Raw genomic sequence first — 21475 nt, forward strand, 5'->3', positions numbered from 1 at the left:
GACACCAGACTGGCGCCCCCTTTTGCTGTAAATCTTCATTATCTTGTCTCCTCAAGTTTACAGCTAGGTGCAGTAAAACTTCTTATCTTGGCATTCAATGGGGTTCTGTTCTTCTTAACATAAAGCTCTAAACTAAGCATTTATTGTGTGACTAAGCCTTAAAATGTTAGTTCGTTAGTAGGCACCCATTATGAGTTTAGTTAACCCTTAAAATATTAGTTCCCTCTGTCAATATAACTTCATAAGCAAGTTTCATAACTTTTTGCATAGAACTTAACCACCTTTTTCCAGGTTCAGAGCCCGTGCCTCATTTGGTTATATCTGTAAACATTAAACATCTTAGCACGAATCACAACTGCATTTTTCACAATTCTCAGTATTTCGGGTTTGAAATCAGTAAAACCTAAGAAGTTATTATGTCATCTTTCCTTTTTTTTTTTTTTTCAGAGAAAATTGCCTTGAAACTTAAAACTGAATTACACTTCTTCCCACCTTTTTTATTTTCAAATTTTGAAAGTCTGTGTTAGATTTATTTTAATTGAAAACTGAAGTCAACTTCAATTTTACTCAGTTTTACCATCTGACGAATCAAGACTAGTTCAGGTTGCAAACTGAACAAGCTTTGTGGTTTGATTAATTCATGTTTCCTTGCAATCGTTATAAAAACCCACTACACTTTTAATGAGATTTAGTCAATGAGAATTATATGCCAGGATGAATTGTATGGATATTTTTTGTCAGGTGACGTTAACAAGTCAATGTCACAAGGCAGCCGCCTCTTCCCTTTCGATGCTCCCTCCAGTTGGGATCCGAACCCCCAGAGGCAGCAGCAGCCGCGCGGGGACAGACCAGAAGGGACGGCGGCTCGCAAACAGCGACAAGGTCCCACTGCGAGGCACCGCGCATGCGCCCGCCCGCGGGAGGGTGAGCTGGCGGAAGGGAGAGCAGGCGGCTTCACCGCCACTACCACGCACGCTGCCCTTTCCCTCCTCCCCTCAGGTGCCCATGGCGGCGAGTGAGGAGGAAACGGCTCAGCAGCAGGTGAGCGACGGTGAGGGTGAGGAGGGCTGCGGGGAGCCGCGGCCGTGTGCTCGGCGTGTCACGGTCCCACTGGGCCGGGCCGCGCCACGACGCGGCGTCCTCGGGCAGGGGGTGTGAGCGCCGCGGCGAAGGCGGTGGCTTGGGTGGCTTCTGGTGAAGCCCGGCCTTGTGAGGAGCAACTCGCCTCTGGGCCGCGGTGCTGCCCGGGCGAGTGCCTTTGTTCAGCGGGTGGCCGCACATTTAAATTATGGTTAGTTAGGTTATGGTTGGACTCGATGATCCAGAGGGTCTCTTCCAACTGAAATGATTCTACGATTTGCACCGAAGAGCCACTTCAGGTGTCTCCACTCCCTCTGTACTTGGCGCTGGTGAGGCCACACCGCGAATCTTGTGTTCAGTTTTGGGTCTCTCACTACAGGAAAGACATCGAGATGCTGGAGAGAGTTCAGAGAAGGGCAATGAAGCTGGTGAGGGGTCTGGAGCACAAGTCTGATGAGGAGTGGCTGAGGGAACTGGGGCTGTTCAGCCTGGAGAAAAGGAGGCTGAGGGGAGACCTCATCGCTGTCTACAGCTACCTGAAAGGAGGTTGTAGCATGGAGGGTGTTGGTCTCTTCTCCCAGGTAACAAGTGATAGGATGAGAGGAAATGGCCTCGAGTTGCACCAGGGAAGGTTCAGATTGGATATTAGGAAAAATTTCTTCACAGGAGGGTTGTCAGGCGTTGGAACAGGCTGCCCAGGGGAGTGGTGGAGTCACCATCCCTGGAGGGGTTTAAAAGGCATTTAGATGAGGTTCTCGTGGACATTGTGTAGTGCTAGATTAATGATTGGATTTGATGATCTTGACGTTCTCTTCCGACAAAAATGATTCTATGGTGCTACGATTTCTAGGTGGAAGGTGGCTGTTCAGTTTTTATGGGAATTTTCTGGTAAATGCATTCAATCTTAGAAAGAACTTGTGCCAAGGCCTTGGGGTCTTTCCCTGCTGGGGAATGACCCAACCAGGAGCAGCACTAGTGGTTTGCTAATCACTAAATGTATATAAATCCTGTAAGGAACTAGAAGAGCAACTGATATAGCATAGGGCCTTGATTTCCATCCATTCAGCAGATTCAAAAAGTCCTTCTACCCTCATCCAGGAAGAAGGGAGAGGGTGGATTTTTGTATCTCCAGTAGAAAAAAAAAAAAAAATAGACAGAAAAACTGGATCCCTCAGAGGAAGGTGTTTGCCCGCAAAGAACTGCTGGCTGTTGAGAGCTGCAGGAATGTGTTGTGGCTGCTCCCTGTCCCTTTGCTCACCTTGTTGCTGCTGAGAATTAGAGGGTTATCCATAGAAATGCGAAATCTGGTATGTGCATGGAAGAACTTGGCAAAGCTTACTTTTGCTGTGAATTGGAACTGGATCCCTGGTATTTATGGCCACCTAACGTACTGAATCTTGTCATGTTTGTAAATAAGCTGTAGAAGAGTAAGGCTTAAAACTGTGGTTGACATACAAGGCTGTGGGCTTTGGGGCAGTTTGTATATTTATTTTTGCATAATGCTTTTTCTAGATTGATGAAATTGAAGCTCTTTCATCTATATATGGTGACGATTGGTGTGTTGTTGATGAAGATGAAAAAATCTACTGCATTAAGATTAATGATTGTCTGGATCAACCGAAATGGACCGTCTGCCTGCAGGTATAGTGCTGTTAAGGAGTTTGACACAGAATTTACAGTTGGACTGTTTGCCTGCATGAAACACTTTTAAATAGGATTCATTGTCTACTCAGATGGATTAAGGAACTTTTGGGTTGGAATCTGTGATAGACTTTTCAGTGATTGTTCCTGTAACACATCAATGTGCTTGTGACATTTTCAGTAGTTATCTATCCTAATTCCATACCTGACAAAAATAACTTTCAGTGTTTTCTCCGAAGACTAGGCTTTAAAATATTTTTTACAGTGACTTTGTGTAGGACACCTCAGTGAATCTGCTGCAATTGCTTCTAGGTTTACTTTCTGTGAAGTGTGGAAACAATATGAAATTTGGATCAACTTAACTGAGTAACTTGCTACTTTATGTTTACAGAACTGAAAACTGTAAGTTTACTTAGTGGAAGAAACACTGAAGTGTCTACTTACAGAACTGCAGTGCCATGTATGCAACTCTATTCAAATTTCTTCTGCTCTTTATTTTACATGACACAAAAATTGCACCATGAAATATTTGTATGCATTACCATTATTTGAATGCTAAATACAGGTATTTAGGTTTTCTTGTAATTCTGTAACAACATGTGTGATTATTTTCTTCATTTGTAACACTGATTGTGGTCCTAGTGCTTGACATCAGAGTACATCAGTAAAACTCAGCTGGCTGAGAGTAATAGTCCAGTGAACACTTATCCTGAATTTCTTTTAGGTGATTTTACCACCAGGATATCCAACTGCAGAGCCACCTATTTATCAACTAAAGTAAGTGACGTTTCTTGCTGAGAGTTATTTTCTTTCAAACATTTGTATTTCCTTTGTGAATTACCACTGTTAGTTGTATATAGTGTAAGTTAACGTTTAGTTGACTCATTGAATTAAACCATACTGGACATGGGGGATGTTTCAAGCGAGGATATTCTGTTTTTTCTCCTGCCTTAGCCTCACAGAGCTCCCTACCATGATTTGCCCTCTTCCCTCAACTCTAACTCATGTAGCATTGTTTTGTGACAAGGCAGCAATTAGACTGTGGAATTATGTTGGCTGCTGCCTGCTGGGTTGGACAGTGATATCTCGTTGCTTCCTTGGGTCTACCCCTCTTGTCTGGATCCTTCTTTCAGATTGTAAGGCATGCTTTTCATCTGTGCACTGACTCTGGTTGGGATGGAGCCATAGCATGTGTCATTTTCCTGTTTTCCTTCCCTGTTCTCCCCTTGTCTCCTGACATGTAAATGAGATGGGAATGGAGATGTGGAAGCCAGTTCCTTGATTTGGATGACAGAGGGACCTTCAGGGCATGAGGCACAGCATATCTACTGAGGTTTGGTCAGCAGTATCAACAAGACAATCTAAAATAGTACTGGTAAACTTGAGGCAAAGTTGATAATTTAATATGAGACCAGGAGAGTACAGGTACAGAACTGAAGGGTCATCCTAAATCTAATAGATACTGTGGTTCTGAAGGCGTTGGAAAGATAAGCTAATAATACATAAGGTGACTCTGGAGTGACAATGGCCTACTGTGAAAAATGAGTCCAGCTTTCTTACCTGAGGTAAGAACAGGCAGCCCAAGTTTGGAGTCTTGAAGGAGAACTGGGTGATCATGCTTTTATCAAGATACTTACATCTGGGATCTTGTCAAGTGGGAACACTTGACAATGTTCTGTTTTCAAGGTGCTTATCACATTTATTTTAAACTGAATGTTTGTTGAGATGTTGGAATCAGTGTATGGGAACTATTTTCATTGCATATCTTTTCATTCTAGTGCCCCTTGGCTTCGAGGACAAGATTATATGGAACTAGCAAATAGCTTGGAAGAAATATATGTGTAAGTTAGAGACTCTGGAATATTATAAAAGGAGACAATGTATTTTCAGTGTCATGCTCTGCTTAATGTATGCTTTTAGGTACCTGTGTGAACTAATAGTTGTGAAGTGATTGCAACAATAGCCATAAAACAGCAAGTTTCTTTTGTAAATCTAACAGTTAAAGATGTGATATATTTAGTAAGCATTTTGCGAGAACAAATTGTGTTAAACTCTGACAAATTTATTTTATATTGTTTAGGCCTGATGTTCTGTAAAGGATAGAAGTCTTCATTTTGGCTCCTGATATGTCACCCTTTAGAATCTGTGAGATTGCTTATGAGTTGGTGCAATGAATTATGAGACTTCAGCATCTATTCTGCATTTGAATGTTGAGCCACAGCATGTGAAAATATTTGTTTGTGTCTTAGAGCATAAGTGGTAAAACAGTTTTTCTTAAAAGATAGCGAAGGGACAAGTAGGTTTTAAGACAAATTAAACACATGCAGAATCTATTAACTGGAATCTTTAACATAGCGAACTGTTCATTATCACAGTGTGCAGCTAACAACAACTCATAATGAACACATGAGAATAAACGGAACATTTAGAAATACTCAAATTATGTTTTTGAATTGCTATGAAATTGGGGTAGTAAATGTAGTAGTTTTATATGGTTTATTTAATTCTTTCAGATCCCCAAAGTAATATAAACTAAACAAAATGAAAATATGTCATAAGGAAGCACAGTCATGCCCAAAATACTGAAATCTGAACATCTTGCATAAGAAATCTTTTTTAATGCCATAAAATAGGGAAGAGAGCACTTAGCTTACGTGAGAGTTTTTTATCTTTATTACTGAGTTACTTTGATTAACTGGATTTCCTACCTAATTAAGCAACAGATAATTTAAGCAAACAAAATTGAATTTGGAGTGTTAAAAATGCACAGGGATTTTAAGTGAAAACTTCTATGGGACCATATTAACCACAGTTATTCAGTGGAGCAAAAAGGACGGAGATTGTCCAGATTCATAGGATTTTCTGGAGTGTCTGCCAGCAGCGGAGCTGCTGTTCTAGGAGGTTCCTTTAACTGTTCTGAGCATCTGAAGGTTGTGAAAACCTTTTTTTTTTTCTTTTCTTTCTTTTCTATTCCCCCCTTTATTTTCTTCCCACCTGTTGGTCTCTTGTAGGTTGTTAAATCGTGCTAGTTAGGTGAGTCCCTTACGGCTTTGTTCTGTCTATCTCAGTTGCTGTTCAGAGCCCTTACTGGTCTCCTGTCACTTTTGTTTGTTCAGCAGGAAATTAGTGCATTTGTACTTTAGGCCATGTATGTCCTTTTAGACTGTTTAAAAGCTTTCTGGAGTAGTCACTGATGTGCACAGTGTCTGTGAAAGCCTTTTATCTATCCAATGTCTAAATAGTTGATGGGTAAAGAGAAGTACTCTGGTTTGTTTACAATGTGTGTTTTACCAGATTTCAAGTACCTAGTGTTCTAAATTGCTTAATTCTGCAATTTAAAACAATATGAACTATGCTGTCCATCACCATCTTCTTCAGGAGGTGGAAAAAGCAGATAATTTGAGATCACAAATCTGTTTGGGAGACCCAAAGTTCTTAGAAGTTATATATGTAGCAAATATTTGGATTATTTTTTTCTCCAGGTAGTTGTCTGATAAGAATTTATTCAATACAAAGCTTTGTTTCATGACTTAGACACAAGTGACAAGAAAAATAGCAGTATAGAAAGGTAGCCTTTGAGACTGTTTTTTGTGAATAGGCACAAACTGAAATGAGGTGACAGCTGAAGAAAACTGAAGAAATTGCTGTTTACTTCTGCACAACAGACAAATCTTATTAATTGTCTAATTTCTCTCATTCTGCCATTAAAGCAAATATAGTTCTTCATGTATTAAAGTAGTGCTTCTGCATGATAAGCAGCAGCATGAAATCAGGGCATGGGATTGTTCTGGAGTCTGTCCAGATTTTCGAGACAGTGCTACAAGGTTATGAATTCCTTATTTTTGCTTGAATGTTTTATCTTAAAACACGTAGATTTGTTTGAATTTCTGATTGTTTTCAGGAATAGTCCTGTATACATTAAGCAAAATTAAAAATGTTATTCTGTCACTGATACGTACTTGTGTGGTGTCCCAGATGGTGGCAGTAAGAATAAAATTAATGAGAATCCATGGATTACCCATAGCTCTACATGTTTAGTTTTGTTTTTGAGAGAAATATTCACAGTTCATAAACTAATTAAAATATAATTACAAAGGCAACTTTTCAGGATACCGTTTAAAATATATTTTGAGTTGTTTGAGTTCTGCTGCACATTAAGGCAGCTTTTCTTAACTCTGAATATGTGCAGAAAAAATGTGCTTATCCCAGTACCTTAATACACACCTGTGCCCCCAACAAAGGACTCCTAGACCTAAATCCTTACCTCCCTGTCCTGTTGAACTGTGTGTTACCCAGACTGTAGTGCAGCAATCCAGTTGCCACTGACCTCCTATCACAGCCCACCGAGATCAACCTCTGCTGTGTGTGTGCTGACTGCTTGAGGAGGAAGTGATGGCGCTCTAAGAAAGAGCCCCTTTCCCAAACATGAAGAGGAAGATTCCTCTGCAGCCACAGAGCAGCTGAAGGAGCTCACCATTGGCAGTACAGTACTTCTTGTAGAGAAAACTGATCCAGAGCAAGCTCTAAGGCTAGACATCCTGGCTTAGTATTCTTTTGAAAATACTGAGGACTGTCCAACATATTGTTCTCACAGTTTGTTTCTTTAGTGGCAAGAAAGTTTCCATTGGTGGCCAGAAAGCTTCTGTTAGTGGCCTGTTTTCCCCAAGCATTGTTGCTTTTAATTAAAAACCAAACCAAACCAAGCAAACAAAAAAGTCACAAAGAGAGTATCATGTGCTTCACCCAACGGGCTACTGACACAGAACTTTTCACAAGGCTGTCTAAGCTCCTTATCTCACTAGATCATAGTGTTCCATTTCTATATGTCTGAAATCTGTATCTTATTTACTGTACTTTCCAAGTGAAATCTGCAAAAATGATTCTTCATTCACTGTGAGTTTTAACTTTCAGACAGAACCTTGGTGAAAGTATACTTTATTTATGGGTGGAGAAGATTCGTGAAGTTCTGATAGAAAAGGCACAGTCATCAGATCCAGGTACATACACGTTTTTTTTCAGTTTACTTCTTGTTCAGCTGCAAACTAAGATTTCATTAGAAGCTAAAGCTTTATGCCCAGTTTTGTATTGTATCTAAATAATGGGAAACAACGTGTCATGGCTCGTTTTTTTACAGTTATAACTTCACTTCTTAAAAATTGGTAGGGATTAAAAGGAAGGAGGTGGTCTCAGTGAACTAGAATGAGGCCTTCAGTTCTCTCAGGAATTAAATGAATGAAAGCAGAATAGAGTACACAGGTACATTATGCATTTCCCTCTGTTCTGCAAAGGAATCATTTGTATCAGTAATTAATAGGGTGCACTCTTGGATTAGGCTTAAGAGAAGATAAACTTCAGTGAAGTATTGCTGACAAATGACCAAGTATTTAATCTTAATTGAATTTCACTATATTGGGATGAGAAGTACATAATCACATAATCGCTGGAGTTGTGGTGATTCTTCTGCTGTTACTCTTATAGTAATAAAGTGCGTGTGAATTCACAGTTGTTCTTTCAAAAAGTGGCAGCTAAACTGCTATGAAGTACGTGAGTGACATGCATGCAATGCACTTGTGGCAAAATGAAATAGAAATATTTTTCTAAGTCATAGGTGTTAGCTTAGTCCTGTGAGGAATAAAAGACTGAAGAGGAAAACAGAAGTATATTTTCAGTACCTCTTCGTGATAAGGTCAAATTGTAATCTTTCAATAAACTATATTTTGGTGCTATACCACAGATATTTAAAAAGTCTTTTTTCATTTACATGACTAAAAGAGTGGATATTGACAAGTTGAAATTCTACTGACAGTACAGGAAGTTAGTTGGGTATCTTGACAGCAACCTTGTGATTTCTAGTTAATATACCTGATGATTTTTCTAGGCCTTTTGAACATACTGTATCATCCATCTGCCTTTTTATTGAAAATACCTTTGTTATAAAAACTGTATCATCACCACGTTGTAGGCTCTCTAAATAGGTTATTAGATTGTGATATATTAATTTGTCTGTATGGTAGATTCCCTCTAAATCCAGTTGCCAGAGCACTAACTGTGTGGGATATTTACTCTTTTGGTATTGACTATTATTTTTTGTATGTCTTATACATGAAGGAAAATAGGATTTTTGGAACGTTTGATTTTTGGATTGTTTGGAGTGGATTTTTGGAGTGTTTGAAACATGTCCAGAAAAATCTTTCAAATATAATGATTTTATAACCTCATGAAGTAGCACTGAACAACAGCTCTACATTTTTCCCCAAATGACCAATAAATGACTGGAGTTCTTGTGAAACATCATTGTTTTGGTCTCTAAATTCAGATTAACATTGTAAATGTTTAATGGAAATGGTAAGCATTATTTTTTTTTTTCTTAGAAATACTGTTAATTAGTACTGAAACAGAAGATATTATGTCAGGATCACATAGCATGAGTGTTGTATTCCTAATTCTAAGGAGTATTTTAGTTAATACTGGAGTAAGAATTTCTGGGTTTTGTAATTAATGTTAGTATTCTGTATTTCATTATTTTTAATGGCAAACTAATTTCAACTGAAAAGCTAGAGATTTTTGAGAAGAATTCGAAATTTTGTCTTGTATCACAAAAAATGTGTAATAAATTCTACTATTTGTATCTTAATAGAACCAGATTTTAAGAAAACCAGTGAAGAAGTTGATGAAGATGATGGAGATGATTTTCTCCTAGACTATCATCCTGTTCTGGAAGATCCAATTAAAATGTTAAATTACGTTACACCCGAAAGTCACGAAGGTAAAATAAATATGTCCTTGTTAATTCTGATGAAATAATTCAGAAGAGAGAGGCCTTAAAATTCTGTTTTTTTACTCAACTTTTGGGTAAAATTAATAACATTAGAATTATAATAAAGATTAATAACAACTGTAAAAAGACCCAACATGTTTTTGGTGGCTCTGTATGTCAGCTTGTGTACTTCACTTCAACAAACCCCTGTTTTAAAGTTGAGACATTTGTTACTTATGTAGCCATATATGTTGTTTCACTGCTCTTAAATAAAACAAACGCTTCTTTGTTTGTGATCAGTAGATGAAGAGCTGCCACCCATACATCATGGACACCCAATCACTGATCGAAGGAGTACTTTCCAGGCACACCTGGCTCCTGTGGTGACACCCAGACAAGTTAGTACTGAGATCAGTTCTAGTTGTCTTGTCTGTACTTTGAGCTTGACAAAATATTACTGGGATACTTGGGATTAGCCAAATATGTCTGTCTTTGCATCTTTGTGTGCTAATATTGTTGGAGTAGTCATCAGTTTCTTGCTTTCACTATCAGCTAAACAGCTCTGAATATCAGCTCTGCAGTGTGTCCTGCTATTCTTTACCGTTACGTGCATTAGATGTAAGAGAATAAGAACGTTGAAATTTGACTTTTGAGTGTTGGCAAGTTTATTGTAAGACATTTGGAAGCTACTGAATCTGCCATGTGTTATTTGGAAAATGAATTTATGTATGTTTTCCCTTTTTCAGAAAGGAATTCTATTGAAATATACTCTTGGATAATGCATATTTAAGTGCATATGGTAATGCATATGTAACCACATGTGATATCTTTATTGAGATCTAAGTGAGAGGAGTAAGTGTGCTTCTGGACTTCACAGTATCACAGTATCACAGTATGTTTGGGATTGGAAGGGACCTCAAAAGATCAAAATGTCTGCATTAGTTCTTGTCTCTTATTGGAATCATTGGTGAATGCAGACCTAGACTAGAGTGCAGCTACAGTTTGTTTCCCATCATGTTTCCCGTCTTTCAGCAGTTTAACATGTGGTAAAGAAAGTATCCTTGTGTTTAATATTACTTGGTTTTTTGTTTGTTTGTTTTTATGGTTGGTTTTTTATCCTTTGTGGAATTTGTTGCTTCTTATGCCATAATTAACTTTCAGAATCCACAGCATTGTATGGAAATATGCCTGCCTCTGCTGTGAATCATTCACTCGTTACTTTGTTGCACCTCTCCGCTTTCTCTGTGCAGTTGGATTTTATAGACATCTATCATATGTAACAGAACTTAGTTTTCTGTTTTCTGTTTGGAAGACCTCCAGTCTATTTTGGTATGTGTAACGTGTGCTGTAACATTTTGAGATGCAGACTAGACCTATACACAATACTGAGGTGCAGTCACTCCGAGGATTTATAGAGTAGTGTGAAAAGTTTTCTGTTTTCCATGTTCTTTTCTTAGTAGTAACTTTCAGTTTCTTTTTTTGATCTCTGCTGAGCACTGAGTTGGTGTTTTCATAGAAATTACCATTGTAACTACAAGATCTCTCTTTGCAAATGCTAATATTAATAACTGGTTTGGAGTAACTTTATACATCACTTTGCATCTGTTAACCTCAGCTTCCTTTGATCCCTGTTAAGTGGAGAAACTAGTGGTCTACTCATCTTTTTTGTCATTAACTGAGAGTTAAATCTTGAGAGGATTTTCCTCTTTCCTTTTATCCAATTCTGTCTTTAAGATTTTTTGGTAAGAGCTCTTTTCAAAAGCTTTTTGAAGTTCCAGGTGAGCTCGATCTACCACATGCTCAGTGACTGAAAGAATTTTGACAGATTGACAGGGGTTTGAGGTGTGTTTCCCTATGAAAAAGCTGTAACATTTTAAGCTGTGGGGTTTTTTTGGGTTTTGCTTCCCCTTGTTAGTTTGCATAGTATGGACATAAGACTTGTTTGTCTTTGTTCCCTACATTGTTTCTGGAGTACTTTTGAGATGTTGGTGCTGCATCAGTCATCTTCTGCTGCAGAGGCAGTTTTAACTGGTAGGTTAGATACTTTACCTATAGTTTAACACTTTCATACTCCAGTTCCCTTTAATCTTGTTATATATAAATGATCTGTTTTTGCTGATTTGTTGCTGTTCATTGTATCAGCTTGCTCAACATTATTCTGTGGTAAAGCTCCACTGTATCATCCTTGCTTGACATTTTGAGTTCATAAATACTGTGCAATCATTTAAGTTTCTGTGCTACAACTATATCGTCTTTAAGTGATTCCTTTATCTATATTATATTTATCTGCTAGCAGTACAGACCTCAGCTTCTTAGGTGTTTGAAAAAAAATTATTATTTATTTTTACACCTTAAAAAATGTGCTGTGCTTTTCACATCTCTCTTCTTTTTCTCTGTCTGGATACAACTTGAACTTTTTTGAACACATCTTCAGCTTTTTTGAGCTATTCTTTTACTGCTTGCAAACTCGTGTTTTAAAATACTCAGTAAATTACCATTTTCATTAAAATAGCACTGCACTTCAGGGGCTTCCTAGCTGTGCACAGTCCCTATGAGCTGTGAGTCAATGAACTGTGTTGCTTTAGAAGGGGAAGAAATTGAAATCATAGGCTTGATGTCCTTTTCTCATTTTAAAAAAACCTCTCGCTCTTTGATCATGATTTAGGAGTAGGATTGTTCCTATTTACAAGGAAGTCTGTACCCACAGACATGGGTTTCCAAAAGGGGCAGGTCTGTATCGAGAAATAGTACTCACTTAAAACAGGTTAGTTATTTCCCTTTTGTATGCAAAGACATTCTTAATTTCTTTTTTTTTTAAATGACTTTTTTTTTTTTTTTTAAAGACAACATATAATTTATAAACCTAGGAATTTCCAGACAAGACTTATTGGTATGTGGCTAGCATAAAGATAGAGCAATTCCCCAAGTGTTGAATCCATGTTGTTTCACAGAGTCTTGCCGTACAGTGTGAGGTGGTTGGTCTTCAGACTGCAGGGAAGCTTTACTGTGGTACGGACTCATTTTTCTGAAAGAAACCTGGAAGAGCTGAGGAATGGGGTAAACATTGCACCTGCACTGAAAGCTGGCTTCTTTACCAGCTGAAGAGATTAGTGTAAACCCATAGTGCTTTTATCTGCATAATCTATATGCTGCAATGATATTCATCAATATTGTAAGACAGGTACACAGATTGCTGTGTAAATTCCTTTAGTGAGTATTTTTAATAGTGGAAGTTAATTTCCTATGTAGTTTTTGGTACTGATAGCCAGAGTAATACTGCAGTTACTTATATAGAAAAGTATGGCAGGCAATATTGGGTACCATTGCTTTTCCTTGTCTCGGTTTGCTTATTCAGATATTTAAAATGTATGTGGTTCTTGGACTTGACATTGATTTAGTAAGGCAGGACTAAGAACTGAACTGTTGTTTAAGCATCTTGTGTCTTTTATGAGCAGGTGCCTCATTGACATGTAGAATTGCATCCCTCATTTCCCTAAAGCACGAATAATAGAGGGGGGAACAGGAGTTAAAAAAAAGGCTCAGGAGCTACAGCAGGAAAACGGATAAGCTATTGCTTACCTGTAAGATGTGTGTCTTGGAGGCTCATTGCTAATACAGACACATAATGAATCTTGAAGGTATGGTTTTAGGAACCTGGTAGCTGATAAGTAACTCATGTCAAAGCTGATGATCATTTAATGTGCTTTGTACAGTACATGCTAAGTCTGTGTATTGAAATGTATTTGTGAAAGTGTATTAAGTAATATAAGTTGCCTTCAATATTCACCTTTAGGGAAAGAAAAAAAAAAGGAGAAAACAGGTGTCTGAAGCAATGTTCTCTGTTAATAATTGGACTTTTTTTCATTGAGATATCTTATATTGGTGGTGATTTCTGTAAAGTGAATTTCTTCCAGAAGAATTGGAATAGCATAGACAGATACTAAATGTGTATATTGATTACTCCTCAGAAACATTTTTCTTCAGAGTGGAAGGCAATTTACTTGCCAAGATGGTTTTCCCAAGCTTTCTCAATTTCATTAAAGTTTTCCTCAAAGTAGTATTAATCTTGTATTGTCTACTGAAACAGTATCTTGTTCAAAGCTCTCCTTTTTGTTAGACCAAACTGGAGAAGGTTGAACAATTGCTGGCTCGTTTAATTAGAAACAGAAGATGAACTGATATTGATAAATGGTTTGAATTTGTTGCTTCTTAAGAGCAGAGAGACACGGTGGGAATACCTCTTTTCTGGGAAATACACTTTCAGACCCATAACAGAACATTAGTTTTTTAAATTATTCTTTCTGTGAAATGCAAACTGGAAAAAAAAAAGTATGTTTGAGGAAAAAGGAAAAACTTGAAATATAGTAGATCTTTCTAAGCATCACAGTTTTGTGAAATAGGCGAAAGCAGTGTGTCATAGGAAAATGTGTGTCAGGTTGTGTTATATTATTCCAGTTAATGTCACAGTTGGAAAAAATTAAGCAGGTGTAATGATACTTAATACCAATTAAAAATATTTTTAGATCTCACCGTTTCTCTTATTTACTAAAATGATTTGATGTTTCTACATCTTCAGCAGTAACAGGAATGCACAAATTCAAGGAACAGCTGTTTTCAGTATTGCAGAAAAATTATTGAAGCTAGCATGAGGGTACTGAGAAGCTGCTTCTTCAGTTATCACACTGAATATTTAATTAATTTTATGTGTGAAACTTTATATTCAGATGTTTGTTTAGCGGTGATAATGAGATGATTGGTATGAAATCCCCGTTATAAAAGGAGGCTTGTTTCTGTTTTTTTTTTTTTAAAGGTAAAGAGAGTTCTTGAAAAATTGTATGAGAATAAGAAAATTGCAAGTGCTACCCACAACATATACGCATACAGGTGAGAGATGAATAGTGGTTTTGTTTTTTCTTCAGTATTCTTTGATAAATGAGTGCAGGACATGAGAAAAGTAAAATCCATCAAAGAAATTCCTCGCTATTAAGTCTTTATGGGAGTAAGTTTCTTATTTGTATGGTAAAGGTTTGTGTTGAATTTGAGGTCAAGAAAGTAGAGTATATAGAAGGAAATATGCTAAGATAGTAAAGCAGCATTAGGAATAAAAAAAGACTAAAAGAGGATTTGAACATGTTGTTATCTTTTGTATAGTATGTGTGAACATGGAAATGTTACATCATTCTGAGCTAAATGTGTTTTTACTTGGGCAGAGTAACCTTATTTTCCCTCAACCTTATATTTAGAAATAACTGAAAATTTTTAGTTCAAATAAAAGTTGAAACAGCCTGAATATAAGAAACTGCAGCAAAAATGAGAAACAGGTAAAAATAAGTTTGGCATGGTCTGTCTCTGGCAACTTTTGTCAACATAGCTTATGTGAAATTAATTGGTCTCAGTCCAGATAGTGATGCAGGTTTTCTGAGGAATCTTAAGTGATAGTAAAAGGAGACCCTATCATTACAGGAGGAACTAGTAATCTGAAGAGGCATGTACAGACACTGATCCATTTATGCATATCCTGGCATGATCGTAATGAAACATGACATGAGAGCAGGTGAAAGCTTACTTCACCAAAAAGTCCAGCCATGTAACTGGTTTCTGTAAGGAGGGGATCTCTGCTGATGCTGATGATGATCTGGCTTCTTTCACTCATACTATATAAATACACTACCAAAAAAGCAACAGAAACATACTTGTTTCTTCATGTTTGTAATCTAGTACTGTAAGCCTCTTTGTCATTGTGTCACAGTTGGGAAGTTGTGAAACAGGCATTGGAACAGGCTGCCCAGGGAAGTGGTGGAGTCACCATCCCTGGAGGTGTTTAAAAGGCGTTTAGATGAGGTTCTTAGGAACATGATTTAGTGCTAGTGTTAGGTTATGGTCGGACTTGATGATCCCGAGGGCCTCTTCCAACTGAAATGATTCTATGATTCTGTGAAATCAGTTGGTAACAGACATTAGACCTCTGAGCGTTACTTCTGGAAAATTAGATGTGAGCAGGAGTCCTTTATAAGAAGCGATACAAATACACCCCAAAGTTTCCTGGAGTGTACCATGAGGAAATAGGTGGCCATGGAGAATCTGAAGGCAGCTTTCAGTAATAGTTTCATGCTGCTGCTGAAATACAGACCTAACTAATTATTCATAATAGTTTTGTCCAAATTCTTCCAGCTTGTGGGTATGTACCATAATTTGAACCTGTATCTGGTAGAGTTGGTTTCAGCTATATGTAGTTATTAGACTGAAAATGGAAGGATTTTTCTTATTAGGGAATTTATACTGCTAATGAGTCTGGAGTTATCCTAAAGTAGCTAAATTCTATCTAAAAGCTTCTCAAAACTTGTTCTGCTGTACAGATGAATATCTACGGTTTACCCTGAGCCTCATCCTGTTTTCGTGTAAATGCCTTTAGTAGAGAAGTAGAATTGATACACGTATGTATGAAAGATCCCTGAGACTTCATTAAGCATGCTAAAATGCTAGTTGATTGACATTTTTTGAATCTATTTTATGTTATTTTTTTCCTATATTAGAATATACTGTGAAGATAAGCAGACATTCTTACAGGATTGTGAAGATGATGGGGAGACAGCAGCAGGTGGACGTCTTCTACATCTTATGCAGGTTATAGAAATGAATCTTTGACTTCTTGAAGTCTTGAACAGATTTTAAAATTCACTACAACATAAATAAACTTGTAAAAGGTTATTATAATTCTTGCCCTGCTCTTAGCCAATAGACGATTGCTTTCTTAAAGGTGAAAAAAAATGACGGACTGTTGCGTACATGTAGTAAATTGGGATTTCCAAGTCTTGGATCGTAGAAACAAGTAGGGTTTCATAGATACTAGCAATAATTTGAACAGTTCGAAAGAGAAATAAGTTTTGATTCCTCTGCTTACTATGTGGTGTAAGGTATATAGAAAATGAAGACTGGAAGAAGCTGATTGACAGAATGTAACAGCTGACCTATGCACAGCCTTTCATTCTCTTTCCTCAAATATTCATGATAAAAATAAATTTATTTTTGGACTTGCAGAATAGAGCTTCAAATGCAAAAAATAGTGGGAGTGAAGGAGTTCAATTCTTTTGATCATTTAATCTGTTTCTTTGTGCTGTTTCCAGGTGCGAGTCCCTAGCCCTCGTACATTTTAGATTTCAAGTATTGAAATAATATTCCCTTGGCAAAGTTGCTTCTAAATGTGTATTGAGATTCATAAATTTTGCTTCACTGGCTTGATGTAAGCCCTAGTAAAACCATAAATTAAATATCGTAACTATAGGGGACATCTTATGCAGTGCCTCAAGTCACTTAGCTATATCAGCGCACTAATTACTAGTTTTAATTTTGATTTTTAGATTGATGTCCTCTTCACAATAAGGGTTTTCTTTTCCCATTCTTTGCTTGATTGCATATTCTGTTGCTTAACGTGTTATGGTCTTATTCCTGGAGACTGTTTTGAAGTGCTTTTTTAATCTCAAAGCTTATGTTTTGGGTTTTTTTCCTGAAAAAAAGTTATAATTTGAATTATTTTGACATTTTTCATTTTTGAACCTTCCTAAGTAACTCAAACATGACTTGTGAAGAAAAACTTTATGTAATATATGCAAGTAGATGTGGTAAGTATGAAAACATTATTGTAATAAAAATAACATAAAGAAACAACTTTGCAGTTACTGTACCTCAGTTTGTTACGAGTTAATCAGCTTTTTCTCAGCATGCTAAAGTATACTTTTGAGAGTTGTCTGGGCACTTAACATTCCATAAAAATCCAGTTTAGAAAATGACACAAAGTTTTCCCTTTCCAATGTGGATGTGCCCAAATCTATGGATCATCTCTCTCCATCTGTAGTCCTAATTACTGGGAATATTTTTGTTTTGGATGAGTACTGCTGTAGGGATCAGAAAAGTGCAATTTTCACCCACAGGAAAAGATTAAAATAGTTTATGGGCTGATTTCTTGATGTTCTTAGGTCTTGTAGTTTTTCTGTTATAAGCACTTAGGACATATCATATGGGCATGAAAATTAAGTGGTTTAATACACTTATTGTTGCTGTTCTTACAGTTCTTCTTTTGCAGTAGAAATCTTATCTCATTTCAGATAAACCTAGCACTTCAGTCAAGATAGCACTTTCCGGTTACAAGATACTGTATTTTAGATTAGGTCTTTAGAACTTAGTTGGGAAACTTTTTAAACTCTATGTTAGGCATCCTGTTTACTGTGAACAGTTGCTATATGTAGACTTTATGGCCAATATGTAAATGTAGAGTAGAAAATGCCTGTCACAAAACCTGCTCCAATCCTTTTTGCTTTGTTTTGTTTTGTTTTTACATTATTGTTTTCATTTTAAAATTCTAAGGATATTTCTGTTTTCTCAAACAATGATAGAATCTTCTAATAGTATTGTTCAAATTAGACAAATATATATAAATTTCTCCTTAATGGACATGATGCTGGTTGTTAACATGCTTTATTGATGGTTAGCTCTTAAGGTGTTTTTGTCACCTCCACCAAACCACCCTGATACCTTGCAGACCACAGTGGTTTTGCTCAGCCTTACGCAAATAAAGCTGCATTTGCTCTATCTTGGTCAGAGCCATCTGGGTGCTTAAGTGTGGTTCTCTGCAGGGCTGGAGAGAAAGCTGTTTGTAAGTGAAGACTTTCCCCAGAGGTTTTAGCTGCTTTTGTTTGAGGGACAAATTCAGGATCGCGGTCACTAATCTCGCAACACTACTTAGAGCAAAAAAGCTAACTGGTGATTGTCACTACACTTTTTTCCATGCAGTAACATATGTCTTATATTTTGGCAAGATGTGTGTTTCTCTCTGATACTCAGTTAATCAGCATTCTCTTTGTTACTGGTGTTTGCTGATGATGGGGAGGTCTTGAGGACAGAATTGCTGTAAGGTAGAGTAAATTATAGTTTTCAAGTCTAGTCAAGTCACAGTTAGATTTTGTGAAAAGTAAAACTGTTGAGGGCATGCCATATTTCTTGCCTTTAATGGCAGTAAAAGAAATCGTCACTTCTGTTTAACAGCTTGATTTTCTTCCTTATGGTCTTAAAAAAGCAATATAAGTGTTGTTTAGTTATTTTCAATCCTAATTGTTAGTACAATTATTTCACGTTGAGTGAACTTTATATATACCATTATGAATTCAGAAAACAACTGCTTTCTTGTAAGAGGCTAAGAATCAAACCTGGAAAATGCAAAGATTTTCCTGTGTTATCCAGGTGCTGTTGCTAAGTCCTGCACATGGTAACTGTATAGCTTATGGCATTTTAGGTATCCATATAGTCTAATGCCTGTCCCCGGGCTGTTACTAGCCTCATGCACCAACACTTCAAAAAATGTGGATAGAAAATCTGCTTAGTGACAGATGTTCTCTGGAAATAATGATTGATTGTATCAAAGAATAATGAATGTAACTCAGTAATTTTCCTTTTAAGTAGTGCCTGTAGCCTTTGACACATGAATGAGCAAGTGTAATGAGATACCTTTATGCCCTTTCTGAGGGATATGTTGACTCATTTTACATTGAATTTACCTTTGGGTAGAAGCTTGAAGAGGGAAACTTACCACAACTGCTGATTTGTCATTATTTGTTACCCTTTGATAACATGTGTGACACAGACATGACTCTAAGTTCTTCTTGAAAATGCAAGATAGACTTTTTTCTATGTTTAAAATGGGTGTCAACCATAAAACTAGTTCAAGTAAAAAAATTATATTTTTTTAAATTATTATTATTATTATTATTATTTAAATAAATACAGATTTTGAATGTCCATAATGTGTTAGTCGTGGTATCCCGCTGGTATGGAGGAATTCTCTTAGGACCAGATCGTTTTAAACATATCAACAATTGTGCAAGAAATATACTTGTGGAGTACAACTACGTACATTCAGCGGTAAGTTTCTGTCACTTAGGATGAAGGCTTTTTTTGTGTGAAATTGTGTAAGTTGTCACTGTTAGATGAAGCCAGAAGAAAAGTAAGACTACCTGTGTCATCCTCTGGTTACTTTGATTCTCTGACAATATGCATAAGATCTATGCAAAGACTCCTGAATAACTTCCAAAGGAGTTAGTGACCTGGTTTGTAAGTGTGAGGTGTGCAATAGAAGGGTGGCAGCAGTTGAGTTCATTGGTCCTGAACAGAAATTTAAGGGTCGAGGGAGGGGATGAGGATGAGGATGAGGATGGGAAGGGGAAATGGCTCTTTCTGTGTGTTCAGAAAACTGGAAGCTGCTACCAGTTAATGTGCAGGCAAACTGAGCTTGGGAATCACTGGAACTGATAGGCGTTTTAAAAAGTGAAAGCTTTATTTGACCCAAATAAATTTTTGAAATTACAGATGATAGATGCCATTAAAAAAGAAAAAAAAAGCCTAGACTAGAAGAATTCAAACGAAGTAACATTTTAAATGTTACAGAAAAGATTAAGGGAAAATGTTTCAAGAGAGCTTACATAACTTGGGAGGCAAAGTTCTAAGTGTCTTTAAATGGCATTTTACTTCTTAAAGGCCTTTGGTCATTTAATCCTTTAATATTCTTGTTTTTCGACATTTCTTCATCCTCAGAACACAATATTAGATATATCTATATACATTATAGTATGTAATTGCTAGTAACAGAAAGTTTTTAAGACAGTAGGAAATAATTACTAATGGATATTTGAAAAAGTATGCACCTGTCAGGTTTTTTATATGGAGATATCTAAGATTGCTGTGGCTGAAAGCTGAGCATTCTTCCCCATTCCTCCTCCTGCACTTTTCGGTTATTTGCTTTTTGTACTTTAGAGGTGCTTGAATGTACTTACTGATTTACCTTCTGGGCAGTTTATCAATGTTGTTATTTGAATGAGGTTCTCATAAAATGAAACTCTAACCTTCAAGAGAAGGTATAGTACCAAAAATGACTTATTTATTTTCTGTTTTTAACAACTTAAATCAGACCCTATTGTGTATTAACAAACGTTTTGTTACCGGTGTCCATCCAAAAAAAATAGATGAAACTTATGAGAATTATTATTCTAATACCATAGCTGTGTCTTTTGGAAAAAGTATTTGTTTTAGCTAAAACTCTTCAGAACAGCAGAGTTCCAACATCCTGTTAGAGTCCATTTTCCTCCCGTGCACAAGAGGTAGAAGGGAGAAAAATAAAATATCCCAGGTTCTGTCAAATGGAGCGTCAGATTCCTTCACCGTTTTGGGGAGTGCCTGTGATGAATGCCTACTGAAGAAAAAAATCTTGTTTTCCAGAATTGGCAGTCAGGCTGAACTGTAAATCACAACGTTCATTGAGCAAGACTGGCAAAAATTTGTTTTTCCCACTGTAGGTTTGTTGCACATAACAGAAGCAGTTTTAATGTACTGGTGTACAGTATAGCTCTTGATAAGGCCACATCCACACTATAAGCAGTTTTGCAGTATAGTATAGATGTATTCCTGTGCTAGTAACCTCTTCCTTGAGTGGAAATGGCTTAGATTATTTTTACATTCTATACTTCTGTTGGCATAGCTATGTCTATGTTTTTATCATTGCTGAATGCGAAGTTTCTAAATAACAAGATGAGCACACAAATTAATGAAACTGAGTGGTTAAATATTATACAACTCAAAAGTTTTGTAAATCCCAGTGAACTACAAGCACTGTTCATATTAAAAACAAGTCTCATGGGTGACTTAGAGAGAATGTACAAGTGTATAAGAATGTAGATTTAATTTTTAAATGCTTGTTTTTCATTTCAGGAAGAGTCGTCTAAACAAACAGGAAAGAGCAAAAAGATAAGGAAGGACAACAAGAAGAGAACAGAACACTAATTTTTTAAAACTATAAAAAATTATTTTGCACATATTTATATAAAGAAAACATGGACATTATTGTCAGATATTGGACAATAATTGGACATCCGTATGCGGTACAACAGACATTTTGTATTCAAAAGAGAATTCAGTAAAGCTATAGATATATTTTCATCTTGTTCTGTGATTTCT

At 36.8% G+C, this 21475-nt stretch overlaps 1 protein-coding gene across 4 annotated transcripts; it reads left to right on the forward strand.

Moving 5' to 3' along the window:
- The first annotated feature begins 591 nt into the window (after positions 1-591).
- Positions 592-21451, forward strand: IMPACT (impact RWD domain protein). Of its 4 annotated transcripts, none has more exons than XR_002425431.2 (11): positions 592-1041; positions 2593-2721; positions 3446-3498; positions 4500-4562; positions 7633-7718; positions 9359-9487; positions 9779-9876; positions 14289-14362; positions 16012-16182; positions 19256-19390; positions 21230-21264. XR_002425431.2 is itself a non-coding variant. In XM_005511762.3 (11 exons), exons 1-11 carry the CDS (start codon positions 715-717, stop codon positions 21299-21301), a joined length of 1257 nt encoding a protein of 418 aa, XP_005511819.2. In that variant the 5' UTR covers positions 633-714; the 3' UTR covers positions 21302-21451. The 4 variants fall into 4 exon arrangements, 2 of the variants coding, with proteins under 2 accessions (XP_005511819.2, XP_005511820.2); XR_010470514.1 differs by having other exon boundaries at positions 609-1041; positions 9782-9876; XM_005511762.3 differs by having other exon boundaries at positions 633-1041; positions 16012-16102; positions 21230-21451.
- The last annotated feature ends 24 nt before the right edge of the window (positions 21452-21475 follow it).

The sequence above is a fragment of the Columba livia genome, chromosome 2 (assembly GCF_036013475.1).
Source record: "Columba livia isolate bColLiv1 breed racing homer chromosome 2, bColLiv1.pat.W.v2, whole genome shotgun sequence".
Taxonomy (NCBI): Eukaryota; Metazoa; Chordata; class Aves; order Columbiformes; family Columbidae; genus Columba; species Columba livia.